Raw genomic sequence first — 22,873 nt, forward strand, 5'->3', positions numbered from 1 at the left:
AAAAATAAAATTGATATTCTCTAGATTCCACTATGCTTTCTCTGTACAAATAATGTCACAAACTTTTAGAGGAAAATTAAACAAATGGCACCAGCCCAAAAATCTGTGTTAAAGTCCTACGACTCTGCACCATGTCAGTCCGTTGGGCAAATAACAAAGTTCACAATGCTTCTAGTGAGAGTGTATAAAATGTTTTATTGCTAAATATACAGAGCCTCTTTGCATATCTAGGTGTTCCAGAACACAAAACTATTTGAAATATATGTAATAATATCAATGACTGGCTGATCAACAACTCTTTATTAAATACCCACCATATGCCAGGGATTATGCGCGAGATGCATTCTACCCTTAAGGAATTCTGGGTTTGGGGTGATAATACATCTTTGCAACTCGAGTCACATTCCACTAGAGTTTCTGTCAAGATATTTGACAGCTCCCTTTTGTCACAGCTTTCTACCACATCGGACACAGAGGCACAGTGCCCCAGATCTATACCTGAAACCTGCTTTTCTACAGGTCTAGAGCAAAAGAAAAACTGCTCCTGTGATTGCACCAGGAAGGTGTTGTTTTCCAGAATGTCTTCCAGCTGTTGACACCTGTGGCTAATCCTCAGCCTCAAGGGCCAATTCGTCACATTTAAACCTTACGGAATACTAATTTCTTTGTACTATTTGGTTGTGCCAAATAAAATGCAGCGAGCCTTTAAAGAAAAAACTTCCCCAGGAGCCATCCTATTATTTGATCTCCAAGGGTTGCAGGAAATCACAGGAAAACAAAACAAAACCATGTAGCCTTATATAACTATACTGTGCAACCATCATGTCATGTAATCTAATGACCTCCTTGAAAAAAGAAATGAGCAAACTAGAACCTGTTATAATAAGCTACCTGAATGTATATCTAAAGTTTAGGTATACAGATAGATATTCTGAAACTATTTTTTTACCCATTTAAATACATCTTCTTTTTTCCTATTATAGAGATAAATATCTATTTTCATGTAACAGCTTCTCCCATAATGCAGAATTTTAGTATAGGCATCTGGAAACATTTACAGCCATAGTATATTTATCATTTAAGCAGAAATGAAAAAATCACTAATAACTGAACAGTACCACATTTATGATTATATATGAAATGTTGAAGAAAATCCACATCTATTAGCTTTGTAACTATACTACAACAGATTTTTCAGAGGCCTTGTAGTTTAAATGACCATAATTTACAGCACAACATAGACTGAAAGGTAACATACCTCACATTCGCATCAAGTTCGTCCATTACAGGAAATAGGCATGGGTGAGTTGGATTTCAGTGCCCACAGGGTCCTATAATGGGGGAATGAAAAAGAGGTAATGTAGGAAAATAAAAGTCCTAGTTAAAAGAAAACATGCCAAATAATCATTGCTTTCTATTTATTAAGACTTTTATTTTGTAGAGTACCAGAAAAGTATCTAATAAACAATACTACAGCAAAAACCTAGTGATATACTAAGGGATGGCATAGCTGAGTGTTACAAAAAGTTTCTTTACATTTTACTAATCTCCTGGAGCTTAAAACATACAGGTACTTCTTTTCACTTCACCCTAAACAGTTTATTTCTTATTTTTTTTCTCTTCCCAGAAACAAGCTTATTTAGATGATCTGCATTAGGACACTAGCTGGTAAAAATAGGTAACTACATTGTTATGATTAAAATAGTACATTGCCTAAAATAGTCAGCCATCTTGTTTCCAAGAGGATTTTCAGGGTTCTTTTAAAACACTTTTTGAAAGTGGGTAATCATATATTCCTTTGAGAATCTAGTAAACTCTTGAGAACTCTCTGCCTAGAAAAAAACAGACATCCATGCAATACATACATACTTTCTGAGGAGCCCACCATTCCTTGAGGTCCATCCATGAAGCCCAGGCTAAGAATTCCCAATGGAGGGGAATTAAGTTTCAAACTACCAATGCTCCCCTAGTATAGATTCTCAGAAGACCTTACACCCTTTAATGGACTGGTATTCACTGATCTCCAACAAATTGGCTCTCTTAACTGACTGCACAGTTTCATTTTTCAGAAGAATGCCTACGTTTTTCATCACATTTGTTCTACAACATGGTGAATCAGAGAATGCAGTGCCAGAGCCTGGTCTGTTTCTTCTGGGGTGACCCTACGCATGTCCCTTTTTCCTTCTGAGCTTCATCACCCACTTCTCAATAAACAAGAGAGACTGGAAGAGATGATCTCTGGGTTTACTTTCAGCTCTGATATTCTATAATTCCATCTGCTGGTTTTCTAATCAAATCTTAACAAGAAGAAACCGTAAATATGTTTATCTACATAACAAAACCATGAAATTCAGCCTGGGCCCTTGGATGCTTTCGTCGAGGTGGACCAAACACATATGCCTGGCAGCGCACCAGAGCTGGAAAGGATGGGCATCTCTCTGTGCTTTTCAATGTCTGGTCTTTAGAGCCTCTAAGATTAACATGGGCTCCCATGGGCATTTCTGGGTGTGGGGCAGGTGTGGGAAAGGCACAGCCTACAGTGCTCTGAACCTCCTATTCTGACCTCAAGAAAAGAAGCTCTGTCCACTTCTACTTCTTTTATGTTCTAAATTTGGAACGACGTCAGCAATGGACCGCATATATGACAGTGGTCCTACAAGATTAGTGCCATATAGCCTAGAGGTGTAGTGGGCTATACCATCCAGGTTTGTGTAAGTACACTCTATGTTGTTCACACAACGACGAAAATGCCTAACGACACATTTTTCAGAACATATCCCTGTCATTAAGTGAAACACGACTGTACTTGAAATACGTTAAGTACAAAGCCCTAACTACTGAAGTGACAGGGCTCCATCCTCTTTCCTCCTGTATCTGAAATCATTCCTGAAGTGATCACATCCATTCCCATGGCTTAAAATATAGCCTATTCACTGAAGATTCCCAAAGCTATAGCTCTAGCTTAGGCCTTTCCCAGACTCGTATCACCTACCTGACATCTCAACTTGAATGATTAAAAAGCATTTCAAATTGAACTCTTCATTTCCCACTCCCAGCACAAAAACCTGCTCCTCCCCTAGTGTTCTCCATCTCAGTAAATGGCTCCACCGTTTGCCCGGATACTTGGACCAAACATCTTCTTTTTCTCACACCCTACAACCAAACTATCAGCAAACTCATTCTCTCAACTTTGAAAATGATTCCTTAATCTGACTTTTTCTCATAACCTCCAAAACCAGCACCCTGGTCCAAGCCACCATCTCCTTTCCGCAGAATACCACCACACCCTCCTAACTGGTCTCCTGCTGGTTCCACTGTCATCTCTTCTCCCCACAGTGCCCAGAAGGATATTTTTAAAACGTAAGTCAGATCATTTCCTGCTTGCATAAAATTCTAGTGGTTTCCTGTCACACTTGGAATAAAATCCAAACTCCTTATCATGGCCAACCAGACCCTCCATCGTCTTGCCCCAGCTCCTCTCCAATCTCAATGTTAGCCATGTCCTACCCCCTCACTGCCTTTGAGCTCACTGGTTTTGCTACCTCCCTTGACCATAGAGTGGGCTTCCTTTGGGCCTTTTCACCTACCGTTTCCTCTCCCTAGAATGCTACCATGTAGATCACTTCCTCACTTCCTTAGGGACACTGCTCAAATGTCACTTCCTCATAGAAGTCTTCCTTGACCACCTAAATAAAATTTCAGACCTCATTTTCAAAAAGTTTCTATTCCTTTCATCCAATCTATATTTTCTTCCTAGTACATACATTATATATACTCAATTATTTCTTTATTAGTGATCTGTATCCCTCACTAGAATATGTTTCAAGAGAGTATAGCTATATCTTGATCACTACTATATCCTCAGTGCCTAGAAAAATGCCTCGCATATTATATTCCCTTCATACATATTTGTTGAGTCAACTAAGTAGTTAGTTTTGCAAATGAGGAAACTGAGGTTTGAGAGTTTGTGACTCTCTCACTGGGAGGTAATATATGGACCATCCCAGAGTACAATATTGTAGCTTTTAAAAGTAGAAAAGAACCATTTTATCTTATTTAGTTACCCTTTACTAAGTGTTAACAAGTGCCAAACACTGGCTTTTTCCTCCTCTTTCAACCTCTGCTTTTTTATCTCTATTGTTAGATGAAGAGACTAAGGTTCAAAGAAGTTAACTGACTCGCCAAGTCACACAGCTGGCACCTGACCAAACTGGGAATAGAAGCCAGGGCTGTGAATTCCAAAACTCAAGCTTTATCTTGCATAGTTTTTGTCATCATATCAGACTTCTTCCCACTAGAGCAAGTGAATCTCCTGATGAAAGTGGATATTTGCTGTAATTTTCTGCTGATCATCCATTCCCTCTTTTTCTGAAAACAGTGACTTGATATTCCTTTGTGGAACCACCCCTCTCCCACATCAATCCCTAGCCCTGATGAGCACATGACCAGGACCAGTGATGGAATTCAGGGCATACCGATTATTTTGAATTAAAGTTACTTAATTTACTTAAGAAACAGCCAGTGCAAGAAGGACACTCTGACTCTCCTTTGTCCCCCTGAAAGCAGGAAATAAATCTCCCACGTGAAATGTACTCTCCCTGCACCAGGAGGTAGAGAGACATCCTTATCATCAGAGATAGGAAATTCAGAGCCCAGAAGGCTGTATAAACAACTCTGCTTGTTTCTTCACTAATTAATATCCAAGCCTAGGTTTTTTTGTCTTGTCAGTTCTTCACAAATTTATTGTTTCTTTGTCTAAAAGCTACAAAAAATACCTGCTTTGGTCACTTCTTTGGCCCTCATATTCTTATGGAGCCCCCATACATGTGAAATTAAATTTGATTTTCTCCTGTTAATCTGTCTCATGTCAATTTAACTCTTAGACCAGCCAGAAGAACCTAGAAGGGTAGAGGAAAATTTTTTCCTCCCCAACAGTTGGCACAGCCAGCAGGATTCACTTCACCGGCTGGACACCACTCACTCTGAGGCTGCTGCAGCTGAGAGATCCTGGGACCTCTGACAAAAAGCCAACAGAAGGTAAGAATTCTTACCACATCAGTCTCCTGGATCGGGTCCAATGGAAGTGAGAGTGATGAGAGTCCTTTTCTTTTCTAAATTTAGATTAGCAGGGGAAAATATTTGTGGAACTCATTCTTTGGACATAGCAACTCTGGCAAAGATTTGGTAATGAATATTCTCAGTTTTTATTGATCCTTTTCCTTCCAGATGGTCACTGTTTTTATTTGTCTGTCTGCTGTGTTATTTGTCATAAGGTGAAACCAGAGGGCAGAATGCAGGCGTAGGCCCTATAAGCCTGCAGTTTGAGCCAGCCTTATAGACTGGTGAGTTCATGGTTCTCACCAGATCAGCATCTATTTAGATAAACTTTTTTATTTTATCATTAATACTTTTTTTTTTTATAATTTTATTTATTTATTTTTTTTCCCCCAAAGCCCCAGTAGATAGTTGTATGTCATAGCTGCACATCCTTCTAGTTGCTGTATGTGGGATCCGGCCTCAGCATGGCCGGAGAAGTGGTGAGTCAGTGCGTGCCCGGGATCCAAACCCGGGCCGCCAGCAGCGGAGCGCGCGCACTTAACCGCTAAGCCACGGGGCCGGCCCTATTTAGACAAACTTTGACGTGACTCTCCTATGTAAAAACGGGATGAGGCTTTTCTTTTTATCTTGTTCTATGTCTTGAGACCCTGGCTTTGCGACCAGTGAGAATATTCTCTCTGGTCTCCACTATCCAAGGGGTGCACTTACCAGGCCAGGGTGCACTGTGGTGGCCAGTTGAATAGACTGGGGTTCTGAGACATGAAGTCACAAGCAGCACTCTCTTTGTCCAGCCATGCCAGCTCTCAGGGGAGTTTGTCATTATGGATCTCAGTCCATAAGGGGACTTTGTTGTCCCAATCTTTGTTGCTTTGTTAGTGATGGAAATATTCCATTTCAGTAGGGCCTACCCGGTATCATAGATTAGCAGGTTTGTGACTAGAGGCATCTCATGTTCCCATGAGAAACCAGAGACATTGTTTTCACTACACCATCCTTACCACCTGGGCAACAAAGGCCTTTACTTTCTTAGACTATATTTAGGAGTAAATTTTCTGGATCTTATGTGGGCTGCACATTTTACACTTTCTTGTGGGATGCCTCTTGCATCCTTGGTTAAGCCATAAAAATGTTTATTGGTTTCGGTAGCTATTGAGACTGATATAAGATCTTACTCGTCAATGGCCAGATGATGAATCCTTTGAATTGGCTATATTTGAAAGAAAATAAAATTTTAGAGAGCTCTCATCCTAAACAATTATCTTATTGGTACCTATAAAAGGACCAAATTAAAAAGTAGATACAAAGAAATATAATGGCTAGCCTTCAAGACTCCTTTTAACAAGACAAAAGAACAGAAATTAGACTTAGAACAAAAATTAAAACTCCATATACAATGTAAATTCCTCCTTCTTAAAATCCAAAGAACCTTCTAGCACACTTCTTTATTTTATTTCTAATAATTGCAGCTCCAGAAGCTGTAGATATCTTAAAAAAAAAAAAAAAAAAAAAAAAAAAGGAAAGCAACTGTTCTTATCTTACAAATCTTGGCAAAACTAAAAAAAAATGCAGTTCTAGAATCCAAAGTCCACCTATTCCTTTTTGCTATTCCTAAAACCCCCGCCATTTATCTCAAAAGGCTTGTAAATTATTGGCCTTAGGAAACCAAAGTCCTTCTGGGAGGAACTTTCATTCTTTCTCTGTCCTTTAGGTTATAAATCTTACCATGTCTTTGAAATGTAAACACAACCCACAATAGCCCAAGACTGAAGGGGAAAAAAAAGGAAAAGAAGCCTTTTTAAAAATATAAACTGCTCCACATCTTCCATAAGATTATTTGTCAAGGGCAAATACAAATCCTAAAAGTCTTCTTTATAAATAGTAGAAAGCTTTAGCCATCTGAGCAGGAAAACTTAACTTATTCCAACTGTTATTTATAAACTAGTCAGTTTTATATTGTTATTCCTGATTCATGGCTAAAATTTTAAAATGAAAGCTATAAGATCTCTGTTTGTGTGTATGTCTATGTATGTATGTTATAGATATGGCATTTTTCTACCTCTGGATGGTATTGCCAAAATTAATTTGTAAAAGAGCTTTAAGTAATTAGCTTAAAAATAAGCTCTTATTAATTAAGTATTTCTAAATCTTAGAAATATAATAGAAACTAACCTAAATATTTTTCAAGGTCATGTGATCTAGGATAGTTTTTGGTAAATAAAATCTAGTTTAAGTTTGTTGGTTTAATTAATACAGACATGTCTTTAGAGTTATCATATTAAATATAATACTTTTAGTCTACCTAGTTTACTAAAAGTCAAAGAAGCTCATGTTATATCTGTTACAAAATCTGTCAGATAAATAAGTAAATAAAAAAATAAATAAAAAAATAAATAAAATCTTGAGTTGAACGCAAACTGCTTTAATGTCTCGTGAAATTTTCATGAGTAAAGTAAGCATGATTGTTAAGAACAAATGAACTAAATAGATGTAAATGAGATAAGAGTTTTTAGATGAACTTTTTAGCAATGATTGTTTTATGCTATGTCTAGTTAAATAGTTTCCCAAATCTCTTTGGCAACTTCCTCTCTAAGAATTTTGTTAAGTTAAATTAAATGATGGGAATTCATCATTTAATGGGAAATGATGTGATCATTTCCAAATAAGATAAAATACTGAAACATTAATTGCTGAACAAGTCTAAGTTACCTAGTTTTGTCTTCTTGTTACGGAGAAACTAAAGATTTTTTTGATCTGTTAGTAAATATGTCTTGTGCCACATTAAAAATTGTGCTATGAGGAAATGTATGCTTCTAGAAATTATGAAATATATTCATAAATTTGCCAGTTTGCTGAATGCTCGTGTAACAGACAATTCACAAATGCTTACTTCTTAGTTTTCACTAGAAATTAAAGTTTCTAAGGGTTAAGAATTCTCATTAACACATGTAATTAAAGATACTAGAAATAGCAAGGGAAACAATTCTGTACACAAGGAAAGTAGAATATATTTTTGGTTAGAAAAGGTATAAAGTATGGAGATACATTTTGTTGAGGAAAATTAAAATGATTTTGTCCTAAAGTAAAGCTAGTTATTTCAAAAGGGAAAAAAGAACACGGGACAAACTAAAATGGACAAAGCTGCAGAAAGTTTATGAAAAAGGAATCTTTGGAAAGGACTTTTTTTTTTTTTTTTTTTGCATGGTCAGGGCTGGCTAAGATTGGAGTGAATTTAATTAAGTAATATCAAAAAGTAAGCTGGGGGAGGGTCAGCCCCGTGGCATAGTGGTTAAGTTTGCATGCTCCACTTTAGCCACCCAGGGTTCTCAGGTTTGGATCCCAGGCACGGACCTATGCACTGCTTGTCAAGTCATGCTATGGCAGGCCTCCCACATATAAAGTAGAGAAAAACGGGCAAGAAACTTGGCTGAGGGCCAATCTTCCTCAGCAACGAGAGGAGGATTGGCAACAGATGTTAGCTCAGGGCTAATCTTCCTCGCCAAAGAAAACCACAAAAAACAAAAAAAGAGTAAGCTGGTGCAAAATTAAAATTTTGTTTTCTCTTTGTTAAAAGAACCAAGTTTTCTTGGACTATTGGTCTGCGTTGATAGTAAGAGGTTGTCAAGGGTTTTTGTTTTTTTTGTTTTTTTTTCCTTTAAAGTAATCTGCCTTAAAATAAAAATACTGTTTTATCAAAATAATGTTCTGTGCTTCATGTTGTCTTAATCAAGCCTTTGATTACTTAAGAAAATTGAATTTTTTCAATTAAAAAAGCTAACTTTTGATCAAACTATGTAAACTTCTATATTTGCCTGTGAAGTCTTTAATTGTCACTTTGGTTAAGTAGATAATTAAGTACATTTCATAATGATCTGTGATCCTATTTAGTCAAGTGTCCAAACCTTTTGATATTTTTGACAAACTTCCCAAAATCAAATTCTAAATGAAGTCCTTTTGACCTCTAGCTAACTCTGGAATTTTTCAAGGGCCACTGAAATATCTCAATAGATTTGCTCTCTCTCTTTATTAAAAAAAAAAAAGTTACACTAATTAGGCTTATTTGATATTTTAAATTACATGGGAAGCATTGGCAAATAAGAAGTAATACTAAGTCTTCTTTATGTTGTGTCTGTATAGGTATATGTTATAAGTGTTCCAGAAATTGTGTAAAATTCCTAGAAATCTGATATGTTCCGGTATAATGTTATCAGTCATAATTCCAGGTATCTTAAAATGTTGTACGTTTCAGAAATAACCAAATTTCTTTGTCAATTTCATTATAATGAACTCTCATCAGATCTTTAATAATGGGCATTTTTAAGTATTTTATTATTTACAAAAAGTTATTGTTTTACTCTAATGCCTTGCAAAAGTGTTCCTGCAAAAGTACTTCATCTTCAAGGAGATTCATGGAAAGGACTTTTGACAACTACAGGTGTTTGAGAACTTTAAGATCATAAAACTAAACTGGGTAAGAGTTTTCAGAACTAATGGAAAAACTGGATTTAAGTAGAACAAGAATTGATTTCATGGGACTGAGTAAACTCAGGAGGATGATTATAATTTTATGACTTTTTGTTTGAAATATTGCTGGTTCTTTTTTGTTTGTTTGTTTTCCAGATATGAGAAAATCTTTCCTCTTAAGCTAACTTAGAGCAATTTCAGTAAAATATACTTTTGTAAACAAAGATGAGACATTTATCTTTTTCTCCCTCCCTGATCCCTCCAGAATTTGGAAACTTAGTGAGTATTCTTATTGTCCTAGCAATATAGTTATTTGCATAAGTTCAATAAGAATCTGCTCTCCTTATAAAAGGACACAACTGGAAACATTGGTTGTACTGCCAAGGCTTTGGCTGGAATGTCATATTTGAAAATGTGCATAGACTCAGATACGACCAGACAGCTTTAAGGAACTAAGGTTGGCTTTATGGAGCCAGTAAAGCCCCTTATAAAAATCAGCCTGGTACCTTGCTTACAGAGTTCCTATCAGCCTTAACAGGTGAGTAAGGAAGGTCACTTCCTAGCAGGCCCGGGAACTTCAGAATATTTTGGGGACCTCAGAGAGAGGAATCCACCCAAATCTGTAGGTATTGCAGGCAAAGTCTGATGGCAAGTATTTGACGCGGCTTCCTAGCTTGAGAGGCTGTGAAAGGTCCAATCTGGAAATTCCTCATGAAAAGTTCCAGCAAAGCAGCTATTAAAGAGACTATATGATCAATTGCTATTCTGACTGCACTTACGTAAATAATCAAGCCAAGTTTATTAAAACTAGACTTAATTTACAAACAAATTAGTCTCCCTATGGTTACCTTTGGTAGAAGTTGGGGTGATTATAGAGAGAAAAAAATTATGTTTCAGTACATACACACTTATGGATCTTAGATTCTAGTTCTGTTAGTTGTCTTTGAGGTTTGTTTTCTACCTGTAAACTGGACCAGATCCTGAATTCTTTTAATTTCCTCCAGTGTCTGGCTACAACTCTTCAAACTAACGTTTCCAATTTTTCTCTCACCCTTCTGACTTGGAATCATTGAGAACTAAAACTGCCCTTTTCCCTGAAGCCTTGCAAACTGAATATGAATGACTTGATATAAACTTCAGAGAAATCACCACAATAATTCATGTTTATTCAATCTTCATACCTGTTACTATGTGGGTCAGTCAGAAAATTTGCCTGAACACCTGAAGATATCATCAGAAACATTCAAACTGCAAAAGATGCTTCAACCCTGACATCTAGAAATCTTCTCAACTGGCTACCCTCAGAACTCAGAAACTGATTTATAATTTGTTCCAATCATTAACCGTTGTTTATCTTTTGTTTCCACAGAAATGCCTCATAAACTTACCTGACTGCTTGCACCACAGACCTAACTTTGGGAGCGTACCTGCAACACCACCTCCTGAGACACAACTCTTTAACTGAACTGATTTCTTTTCAAGACTAAAAGATCAATTCGGTGAAATAATGGAGCAATCTACCAGCTCAGCTTTTAATATATAAAACATCCAGGGAAGTTTCAGAGGAGGGAACTGATGAGGTTCAGGGCAGGTTGCCCCAAAATATGCCACTTTGGCATACTGATTATTTTGAATTAAAGTTACTTAAGAAATAGCCAGTGCCAAGAAGGACACTCTGGCTCTCCTTTGTCCGCCTGAAAGCAGGAAATAAATCTCCCATGTGAAAGGTATTCTCCCTGCACCAGGAGGCAGCAAGACATCCTTATCGCCAGAGATAGGGAATTCAGGGCCAAGAAGGCTGTGTAAACAAACTTTGCTTAGTTTATTCACTAATTAGTACCCAAGCCTAAGTATTTTTGCTTTGTCAGTTCTTCACAAATTTATTGTTTGTCCGTCTGAAAGGTATGAAAGCTATCTGCTTTAGTCACTTCTTTGGGCTTCATATTTTTATGGAGCCCCCATATGTATGAAATTAAATTTGATTTTCTCCTGTTAATCTGTCTCATGTCAATATAATTCTGAGACCACTCAGAAGAATCTAGAAAGGTAGAGGAAAAAATTTTCCTCCCCAGTACTGACCGATCAGAACAGTCCATTCTCTGGCCATGATTCATTAGCTCACCAGCTAGACTAGTGAAAGGTAGCTCTGGGATTTTTGCTATTAAGAGTCTCTCTCTCCCCTGGTGTGGCTAACCCGACAGACTTTCAGTTTGAAGCTATTGGGGCCATCATCGCCACTGTGTGTGGAGAGCCTCTCTGAGAATGAAGCTAACCCAAAGGAAAGCAGAGTTGCAACATACAGAATGCCAGTGACCTGATGACATAATCTGAGGCTTAAAATCCAGCAGTCTTAGACAGTTTTACACTTGAACTTCCCAATTATATGAGCCAACAAATTCCTTTTTTCCTCCATAAGCCAGTTTGAGTTGGGTTCCAGCCACTATTTGCAACCAAAAGAATCCTGAGTAATATATAAGAAAATCAATATTGTATTTGTATATAGATTAGGAGGAAGAAAAACTGGAACTAAGAACCCAGTTAAAAGCTAGCTAAAGTTCATCTCACTGAAACTGCGTTTGAAAATGTTACAAGATTGGGAAAACATATATTTGTAAGCAATATATATTGTTATATTTTCCTCATTGAAACTCAATGAGCAAATTTAACATGATTGCCATTTAACAAGCCAGTGAGACAGCATGCATTCTGTCAGAGAAAAAGGAACAGTAACGAAATAGAAGTTGATGATTAGTACCTATCCTGTTTGGTTAATCAATCAGAGTCCCGTATTTTCTGCCATGCTCACCAGGGATAACTAACCAGAGCCGTGATTACTAAGACACCTCTTTTTGGGAAGACTGCACAGAGTGAGAGGGGTGTGCAAGGAACCAGTGCTTTTACCTTGCATACTTATATTTCTGGCTCCTTAACAAAACACTACCTAGCTAATTAAAAAAAAATCAACTGTGGGGCCGGCCCAGTGGCGCAAGCGGTTAAGTGCACGCGCTCCACTGCAGTGGCCCGGGGTTCGCCGGTTCGGATCCCGGGCGCGCACCGACGCACCGCTTGTCAGGCCGTGCTGTGGCGGCGTCCCATATAAAGTGGAGGAAGATGGGCAAGGATGTTAGCCCAGGGCCAGTCTTCCTCAGCAAAAAGAGGAGGACTGGCAGATGTTAGCACAGGGCTGATCACCTCACACAAAAAAAAAAAAAAAAAAAAAAAATCAACTGAGAGTATCTCTTATGCTCAGGTATAAGCTATGTCACTCTAAAAGTTCTGCCAATTTGAAATTAAGTTAGACCTGTCTGCCTGTGTATATGTGTGTGTGTGTGTGTGTGTTTTAATGACACTCATGCTGTATCCTTGTCTAAGGGACAAGGAGAGATACCTTCCATGTTGGTCTTCTTCAGAGAAACAGTCTTAGACCATTATAACCAGAAAAAGAACACAGCAAGTGCTGGGAAAGTGGGGAGGAGGGAGTTAAACAAACCCTTCCACCATGTGAAGTACAAGCTAAGATCTCAGTATTCTCTCAGGGCCAGGACAAGCTAAAGCCACTGGAATTATTCAAAACATTTTGTCACAAAAATAAAGCTACAGCAACATACAACTTGATCAGATTCCTTGGAGCTTCTTTTTCTTGTTCGATACATTGACACTGATCTTTCCTTAAAAAGGGAGGAGAAGGAAGAGGAAGAGAGCATCTGAGTTATGCCACCCACTGCTGATTCCAACCCTTAGTTTTCTGGCTTACAAATTTTAAATAACTAAATAGCAAACCCAAAAGGTAAGTATACCCCATCTTTATCCTTGTTCTTTATTCAGAATACTCTGAAAGATTGCTGGGGAACAGTTGTTAATGGTTAACAGAAGGTGTGTAGTTGCATCTCTATTATGAGAAGTGTGAGCACAGGGCTCACCTGTAAACAGTCTGCACCTATTGGAGTGAAATATCGACGTAGTTTGGTACAGGGCCAATATCTGCCAGCCTGGAGCTATGTCCTGACCTCAGCTTGCTTTACTGCACTTTAGGGTTTTTTTCTTTGCTTTTGGCTACATGGGTGGATATTCATGCATAACTGTGCCTGGATTGACCATGTTTCTTTATAGAGTAGGCCTACATGGGTTAAATTTCTATGTCAAAGGGCATATTCCAACACCTCTGTTTTGGAAGAGTGTCAGGAATAAGTAAAACGTTATTTATTTTAATAGCCATATTGAGGGTGGGAGCTTGACATAATGGAAGGAGCACTGGACCAGGAGTCACTGGGCCTGGGTTCTCAGCCTGACCCTGCTCCTAACTCACTGTTCCTATTCTTATGCAAATCTATTCACCAGTCTGGGTCTCGATTTCCCCAACTGTAGAATGGAGTGGGCCAGAGGGTGTTGGGCAGGGTGAGCAAGGGAGAAAGTTTCAAGTAATTAGAGCTTCTCAGAAGTTAAAGGAATTTTGAAGAGGTGAGGTACTTGTCATTGGAGGCATTTAGGCAACATGTGAGTAACTGTTTAAGGGTGTCTAAATGAGAACTGTGAGTTTGGTGCCTGATAGGGTTTCTTCCAACGCTAAAATTGTAGGACCGTGATAGCCCATGTTAGTTCTGCCTCTCATTCCCCAGCCAAAGACCAAGCGTTTTGAATCATTTTCCAGTTTTAAAAAAGGATGCACACTCAATTGACATATACTGTCTCAAACAGGCTCCATCTGCTGAGCATGATCACAGACATTTCTGAGCAGGTGGGACAAAAAGAAGGGCAATGTAATGTGTAATCAAATAAGGCCAGATACTTGATAAGAGTTAGCTGTCAAATGCTGGTTGTTGGCCTCATCACCTCACTGCCCTAACCCACTACCGGCCATATGTACCAAAACACGCAGCCTCACCAGGATCGAACAAATAAGCATTCCCCAATACAGTCTTCTGCATCTCATGGGGATCATGATGTCCTAGCAACCTTTACAGGGAAAAAAATTCTTGGATCATCTGAAAAATTGCAACTGTGCAATTCTGACTAAATAGAAGAAAAAAATTCCTCTCCTCAGCTATTTACTTGAACTTTGTTTCCTGAAAAATATTTGGAATTTGTAGGATGCTGTCTCAGCAAATTTTTTTTTATCTCAAGCAGTTGATACACACTCTTCAAAAGAACTTCTCTTTGTAAATCAGTCCTGAAAAAAATCATATTAATTGTTTATTTAGACATCTAAATGGTAGTACACAAGTAAAAATGTGTACAAGCCATTAAAAAATAAAAATAGCCTGTGATCCCGGGGCTGGACCTTCATTTGCAAGTGCCTCCTTCTAGGGCTGGTAGTCAAAATGCCATTTGTGCTAAGTCATCTGAAAAGATTTAGTCTTAGATAAAAAGGTGCTAGGCATTTTATTTCCATAGCCGAAAATCCATACAGATGCCAATTCAGTCACACTTAAGGGACGATCATGCTGATACGTTGAATTAGGATGCAAAATGGCTTTTAACTTTTTTCAAAATAACTAAGAAAATATTCTTCCTTGGTAAATAAACATTTTTCAGCTAGGAACTTCAGCCCCTTCGTCAAAAAACTGATATTGAAAAAAGCCCTTAACCCATGAAAGAATATTCAAGGGGTATACTCAATCCACATTTTGGGGAAAAGAATGGATTATAGGAAAAGTAAAGGAAGAACATGAACTTCCACTTCCTGTAGCACAGAACAGAATACATCTAGAGCATTCCTAGAAATTAGACTTTTTAAAGCAAGAGATTTCCACTCCACCAAAGAATGTGACAAGGATAGTGAGGTTACAAGAAACCAGATCCAATTAAATAAAGATCTGGATATTTCATGATGAAAAAAAGATTCAGGGGGCATTTCTTTATCTTTACTTTTCTGATCATTTGATTAATGTCTCACTACCAATTTGGCCACAGATTCTATGAGGAAAGAGATACAGTACACGATCAGTTAAGTATTTGTTGAATGAACAGCATGATCTGATATGAAAGTTCTGCTTGATAATTAGAGAAGGAATTAGCCTTGTCCTTGTGTCTCCAAAGGAGAGACGGGTGGAAGTCTCAAGGGAAGTTTGAGACTCACTATGAGGTAGATTTTCCAACATCAGAGCTGTCCAATTATTGACCTGTGTGCCTTGGCAAGCAACAAGGTCCATCTCAGTGGGAGGCTCAAACAGAAGGCAGAAAACCATCAGTCAGTCACGTTTTAGGGGAGGAAGCAAATCTTGGATGACTCTAAATTCTGATGAAATCCAGGAATGCAATGAGAGTGGAACTAAATAAGAGTCTGTTTATTGTAGAGCAGTGGTTCTCAAGTTTAAGCATGCATAAGAATCACCTGGAGGCTTGTTAAAACACAATGGGTGGGCCTCACCCCCAAGTTTCTGATTCAGTAGGTTTAGAGTGGATAATTTGCATTTCTAACAAGTTCCCAGGTATTGCTGATGCTGCTGGTCTGGGGACCACAATTTAAGGTAAAACATCCATTCCCCAAGTGTGGTTCTCATGTCACGGGAGAAAGCACACGATATTAGGCAGTAGATGGATAGAGCATTTTTGGATGTACTTTTGGATCATATGGTGAAAAATATGTTCTCTTTTTATTTTCTATTTTAATCACTGTTATTTACGTTGATGAAAAGGACTCAGATAAGTGTTAGGTTTTCTTTGAAACCTTCCTGATATTTGGTAATCTCTCTTTTATAACAAAGAAGAACAAGTCCCAGGCTCATAGTCTTTTGCTAGAAACACTATTGTCTTACTAAGTTCCCCCCAGGAAGCAGATCTTGAGGTGAGGATTAAATAAATGCACATAGTTATTTGGCAGGTGCAGGTATACTGGCGGGGAGTGATGATCCAGGAAAGGGGATGAAAGGCAGCCAGTGAAGAATGTGTTATTAAGCCACTGAAGCTTCACAGGAAAGCTCCAAGAAATGGTGTAAAACATATGAAACATATGCCTCAGAATTATCCTGGACAAGTAGGGAGGGAACTGGGGTATTGATACTCCCACACTCACTATTTACTGGTTAAGGGCTGTCCACAGCCCATTTTGCTTTAGGCAGAGTCAATTCCAACTGAGGGCAGCCCTCCAAAAATGTGCAGGTTCATCCTTGGAAGTCAGGATGTCCTACACAGAAATGGTGAGGAGAGCTGCAGGAAAATGGGTGGAACAATGACGGTATCCGCTCCAACTATTTAGCTGAAATCTGATATACTGTTTTGTGTATTGCATTTGTTTTTACAGTCACTTTCTATTTCTTGCAATTGGTCCTAGTTTTCACTTACATTTGTGTTTCTTTGTAAAATAAATATATTTAAGGAAAACTAATTGATCTAAAGAAAAGTGCTACGCGGATAATCTTCCAGATGGCACCAGAAAGTGGCGAGACTCATAAAGGTGATATTCAAATGACTGAAGTTTGGAAAACACTGACATAGTGGTTTAAAGCAGAAGTTGACCCATTTTTTTCTGTAAAGGGCTATTTAGCAAATACTTAGGGTTTTTCAAGCATAAGATCATTATCACAACTGCTCAATTCTGTTGTTGTTGTATGAAAACAGCCATAGACAATACGTAAATGAATGAGCATGGCTGTTTTCCAATAAAATTTATTTATGGACACTGAATTTGAATTTCACATAATTTTCACTTGTCACAAAATAGTATTCTTCTTTTGATTTTTTCCAAACAATTAAAAAATGTAAAAACCATTCTTAGCTCACAGGCCATAGAAAAACACGCAGCCAGTCAGACAGTTTGCCAGCCCCTGATTCCAAGCACAGCCCTGGAATCTGTCCTAGTTCTATCAATTACCAGTATTGTACCAGTAATTACCAGTACCAATTACTGGTATCAATTACCCTTGGACAAATTATTTACTTCTCTTAGCCTCAGTGGCCTCATCTGTATAATGGGGATAAGCATAATACCAACCTCACAAGGTTGCTGCAAAAAATAAACGAAAATGAATACTTGTAAGGCAGGTGCCCAGTGAGTTCACAATATAATGTTAGGCAGCTGTTGTAATAAGGTGGTCTCCAGCTTGGCAGTGCCCCAGTCATTGGAGGCTAGATGGTTCCTACTCTGCCTCTCCACAAAGGCAGCTATGCACCTGGGGGCTGATCTCCTCAACTTTGGGATGTGCTTACAGAAGTTACTTCTCTTCTCTATAGGATAGGGCCCTGAAAGCTGAGCCTGAGGATGCCCAAAGTGTCTTATCACCACTGATATCAAAGCCCTGGAATTAGGAGCAAGTCAAGCCAAAATTTGCATTCCGTCTAAACTAAGTCTTCAAAATTAGTATTTTGGACCTTCCAGAATTATGCTGCTGACAGCAGTGGTTCTCAAACATTAAAATACCTAAAAATCACTTGCAAACTGCAGATTCAGGTGCCTCACTCAAAGCATTTCTGAATCAGGAGGTCCAGGAATTCCATTTTAACAGATTTCCTGGTGATTCTGGTACAAGTGATTCATGGAGAGCGGTGTGGGAACCACTTCAAGGATGGATCACAATCCACCCAGGTGAGAACACCCTTCTGAAATCCTCATTAATAGTTTTCCCACATCTGTTTAAATGCCTCATGGGCCGAGAAACCAGGATTACAGTATTCTCTGTGTATGCCAAGAGAAAGGTCTCTGCCAGCATATTTACCTCTTCTGTCCTCACTCTTTTCTATTTCTTTGAACCTCCTGGAGTAGAAAAGAGTTTATACCAAACTCTCTACTTCAGATATCATGTGCTGATTATCATATACAATTAAGGATGCCGACACAATCTCAAAGGACATGGGCTATTTAGAGATTAGATGGAAATTCTTGAGCAGAATCTGCATCCTTACTGGACCAATAAGATGTTACCTCCCAAAAGGCTGCTGCCCACAGCCTCCTTCCAGTAGTTTCTAAACAAACCCCTCAGGGAAAAGATAAAAGTAGACCCATAGATTTTAGAGGGGCCTGTTCAACAAAGAAGAGGAGACTCCTGGGGAGGAAGCAGGGTAGGAGTAATGACACATTTCTATAACTGATGTCTGTGGAACACACACCAGCTACCAAACCCTTCATATGTGTTGCCTCATTTCATCCCCACAACATGCTATGAAGGAGTACTGCAATTATCCCCATTTCACAGATGAAAAAATGAGGCACAGAAAGGAGATGTTGTCCAAGGCCACACCAGGCCGTGGTCTCAGAGCCCAGACTTTTAACCACTAAGTTATGCCATAAAGGATCCAGATCTCAATAGTCCCCCTTCTCAACTTATCCAGCTCAATTTTACTAGCTAGACATTTATGTAACTCCTCAAAGCCTACAGAATATCTCCTGACACTTAAAAGAGGATAACTTTTTTACCACGGCCCAACATTGCTCTTAGCACCATGTGACTCTTAGTTCCTTGTTTTACTTCTCTAAGCACCAGGTCTCCAGCTATTCAATGTGGTTAAGATATCCAGCCCACCTGTCTCGCAGATCTGTTAATACTAATGAAGTTTAAATAAGATAACATATGTGCAAGTCCTCTGAACATTGTAAAAAGTTATTGAAAATGGTAATTTCCTAGCCTGTCATTTCCACAAACTATTTTTTAAAATGTTGAGAAGGAAGAAAGAGTGTATTAGACTTGTAAATCATCTGTGTCAAAATCAGATTCTCCAGAGATCTGGGGTAGGTTGTAAAGTACCAAATCTGCAGATTTTTGTGGAGCAGGAGAAACACTACTTCTACTTGGAAAGTAGACTATTTATCATGGCTCAATGTAAAGGAAATCTGAGAGCTTGAGAATCAGACGACTTGGGACCTGCCACTAACTGACCTTGAGTGAGTCTTTCCTTCTTCCCTTCCAGGAGATACAATGCTGCTTCATGGTTAATAAAGTGGTTTTGGGAGTCAGACTGCCAATGTTAAATCCATCACTTCCTCATGAGTGACCTTGGCAAGTCACATCACTTGTCTTGATCTCAGTTTCCCAATTATAAAAATGGGAATAAGCAACAGCAGCTTACTTTGCAATCAACCCAAAAATGGAGTGACGAATGGATAGAAGAGTGGATAGAAAGAAATATGATAAAGCAAGTTAGTAAAATGTTAACTGTAGAACCTATGTGGTGAGTAGGTGGGTGTTCACTATATAATTCTTCCAACTTTTCTCTTAAACATTTTTTTTACAATAAAATATTGGGAAATTTTTTAAAAAGGCAACAAAAGGGTGATAAGAGTTGGATGAGATATAGAGCTCTCAGCAATGCTCACAGTAAATGCTTAGCATACTTTAGTAATGATTATTTACTGTACAGGTAGAAGATGGGACAAGATGATAGATCCTTTCAACTCTTACAGTCTGTGGGTCAGAGCTGTGCTAGGTGAGCCTGAGATGAGACCTGCATGAGCAGAATGAGAAGCCGGGCTACATGGCATGGAAACCAGACAGACAGAGAGGAGCCAGGATGCAGCCACAGAAGTATCAGAAACCAGGAGGTATGCACAGGTGGAAGCAGCAGGACTCTCTGCAGGGAACACCTAACACGGTGGAACCTTGAAAATAAAGGCAAGTGGCCATTATTACATGCCAAATTAATGTGTTTCTCTATCTATTCTACCCTTTGGTAGGAGAAATGCATTGGATTTGGAGTCAAACCTGAATTTAGATTCTGTCTCTGCCACACTATTTGGGTGACAACAAAAGACGTTCATCCAACCATCCACTAGACCACTTACATTGGGAATATCTACCACAACTACAAGAGTGAAGCCATGGCAACTACGCTTCTGCTATGACCTCTTGGCCATAAATAATTAGGCCAATCAGATTCTTTCTCTTGAGAATTTGAACCGATGGACACACTCATGGGAATGTGTCACATTAATGGCAGAGCAATAGGGAAAAGATTGGGAACTCCTGGAGCTGAGTTCTCCGGAGATGGCCTGGTTCCCATCCTTCCTGGGATCTAGTTCCTTGAATTGATGAGAAAAGCTTCAGTATCCTTCCAATAAATTCCAACTTTTGCTTAATCAAGCCAGTGTTTTGTTATGTATAAGCAGAAATATATATGCGTTTTCTTAGTTTCCAGGCCTTGGTTTCCTCATCTGTAAACAAGAGATACACCTCTTCTCTCAGAGGTTGATATAAAAATCAAAAAAGCCTAGGTGTATGTAACTCCACAGTACATAGTAAATATTCAATAAACATTATTTAAATTGCATCTGAGTTTCAGAATCACTAAATCTTTCTGAGCAAGTACTTGGAGTCACTTTGTTTAGGTGGAGGATGTGTGGTCGTGGAAAAAGAAACAGAAACTGATAGAAAATCTGTCAAGAAGAAGGAAGGAGTTGATTGAAATTTAGTTTTCAAAGAAATTTTTTTCTGATTGAGAGTTCTAAAAATTTAATCAGTTATACTTCAAATGTTCTGACTTGAGTTTCTGTTGGGTTTCTTCATCATGCTAATGTTGATTTGCAAGCGAGAAAAGTGCAAAGCAACTACACAGGAAACAAAAGCTGGATGCACAGATAACATATCTCTCTTCATCTCAGAAGGACTAGTCAGAATTTATCTGGCAGTAGACGAGATATTAAAGGACTTTTTGTTTGGATTATCCTGCAAATAATGAGGGATTTTATCCTCCCAATTGAAGTAGTGGCAGGGGTGGGTGGAAGTAGGGAACATGAAAAGATCTAAGATCAGAATCAATCCAACCTAGGAGTACCATAGCTGAGAAAAAGCAAAGGATTTTCTGAAATTCAAAATGAGAGGCAAAGCTTAGATGCTTAGTGAGAGATGTCAATTAGTCCCTAGGAGTTATTGTTCTTTCAATCTTGCTTTATCCATTGAATCTCATAAATCCAAATGTTTAGTTATCTTAAAACATCTTTTATTAAAAATTCTCAGCTGGGTGGGTTGTGAGCTTTATTTAGTTATCTAAGTCTTCACCATGTGGTTCTCAAATTGCGGTCCCTGGACCAGGATCATCAGCATCACCTGGGAACCTGTTAGAAATGAAAATTCTCAGACCTCAACCCAGAAGCACTGAATCAGAAACTCTGGGGGTGGGGATCAACAACCCATGTGTTGATATAGGGTCTTAGAGGAAACAGTCAAACTTATTAGAGTTTGCCTTGGATCTTCAAGCTTAACAGTAATTGGTAGTCATTCTTATTCTGACTATATTTAAGGTTAGCCCTATCAATAAGCCTGTTCGCTGGCTATTTACATTGCACTTACATTTCTCTCTGTCCAAATGTATGCCACTTTCTACTGCCTCAAAGTGTAAAAACAGCATGCAGAATGGAAGAACGAAAGGACAAGCCCAGAAGAATATGGAAGGACGGAGTTGATAAAAATATGGCAACTTGAACTTTGGTGGTAGAAGAAATATCTAAAGTTTAGATGATGGTAAGGACTTAATGGAAGAAAAAATGTCTCATCTATTGTTTGCTCCTTTTCACCGTCCTTCCTTTCCCCTGAGCGCCTCTCCTCCAATCTACCCAATCCGGGCCAACACCCCCTCACTCTGCATATGCCTTGGAGCTATTTCTGAATAACCTGAAAAACAAAGAGAGAGGAGAAGACCCCAAAAAAGGGAGAAATCACATTATTTCAACTGAACACAACTACCAACTTCACAGTCTCTAGCTTCCTAGAAGCAGACTTAGTTCTACAATTGAACTAGATGCTGTTTAAGGTCGTTTCCAACCCGTAACATGAAGACCCCATTCATAGACGGCGGTTTAGTGTGAAGGCTCAGAACACGGACTCTGGAGTCAGACAACACACACTCCAACACCAAGCTCCACCGCCTCACAGCTGAGAGAACTTGAGTACGTTATTCCACTTCTCTAAGTTTGAGTTACCTCATCTCTAAAATGGGGGCACTAAAAGGATCTCTCTCATAGCATTCCTAATGAAGATTAAACGAGATCATCCATGCAAAGCATTTAGAACTGTGCCTGGCACATAACAAGGGCTGGATTAATGTGAGCTATTAGGATTATTATTATATTGTCTCTAAAACACTTCTCAGCTTTCAGCAGCACCTTGAGCATTTCCAGGCATAGCAACAAGGCAGTGAGAAACCAGGAGGGATAGAGGTAAATGTGTGCGGGTGGCTAACTTGGAAGCGGGTGGAAAAGCAGCTAGCAACACAGCAGTTCATCTGTTTCAGACAATACTTTGTGGTAGAGTATTTTTGTACAAGGCCACATGACTTGTGTTTGAATTACAACAGTGGTTCTCAACAAGGGCTGGTAAGTGGAGGGGGGGACTTTCCAGGAAGACATTGGTAATGTCTGAAGACATCTTTCGTTGTCATAACTGGCTGTTGCTACTGGCATCTAATGGGTACCAGAGATGCTGCTAAACAT

General features: G+C 38.7%; 1 protein-coding gene across 2 annotated transcripts in view; it reads right to left on the reverse strand.

Moving 5' to 3' along the window:
- The window catches only part of HTR4 (5-hydroxytryptamine receptor 4), a 157,336-nt gene that overhangs the window by 114,961 nt on the left and 19,502 nt on the right, over window positions 1-22,873 (reverse strand). For both annotated transcript variants that reach the window (XM_058543594.1, XM_058543604.1), the window contains exon 3: window positions 1,259-1,331. In XM_058543594.1, the coding sequence (XP_058399577.1) occupies window positions 1,259-1,284 (26 nt within the window). In that variant the 5' untranslated portion in view covers window positions 1,285-1,331. The remainder of the gene's footprint in view (window positions 1-1,258; window positions 1,332-22,873) is intronic.

This window comes from Diceros bicornis, chromosome 1, assembly GCF_020826845.1.
Source record: "Diceros bicornis minor isolate mBicDic1 chromosome 1, mDicBic1.mat.cur, whole genome shotgun sequence".
Classification (NCBI taxonomy): domain Eukaryota; kingdom Metazoa; phylum Chordata; class Mammalia; order Perissodactyla; family Rhinocerotidae; genus Diceros; species Diceros bicornis.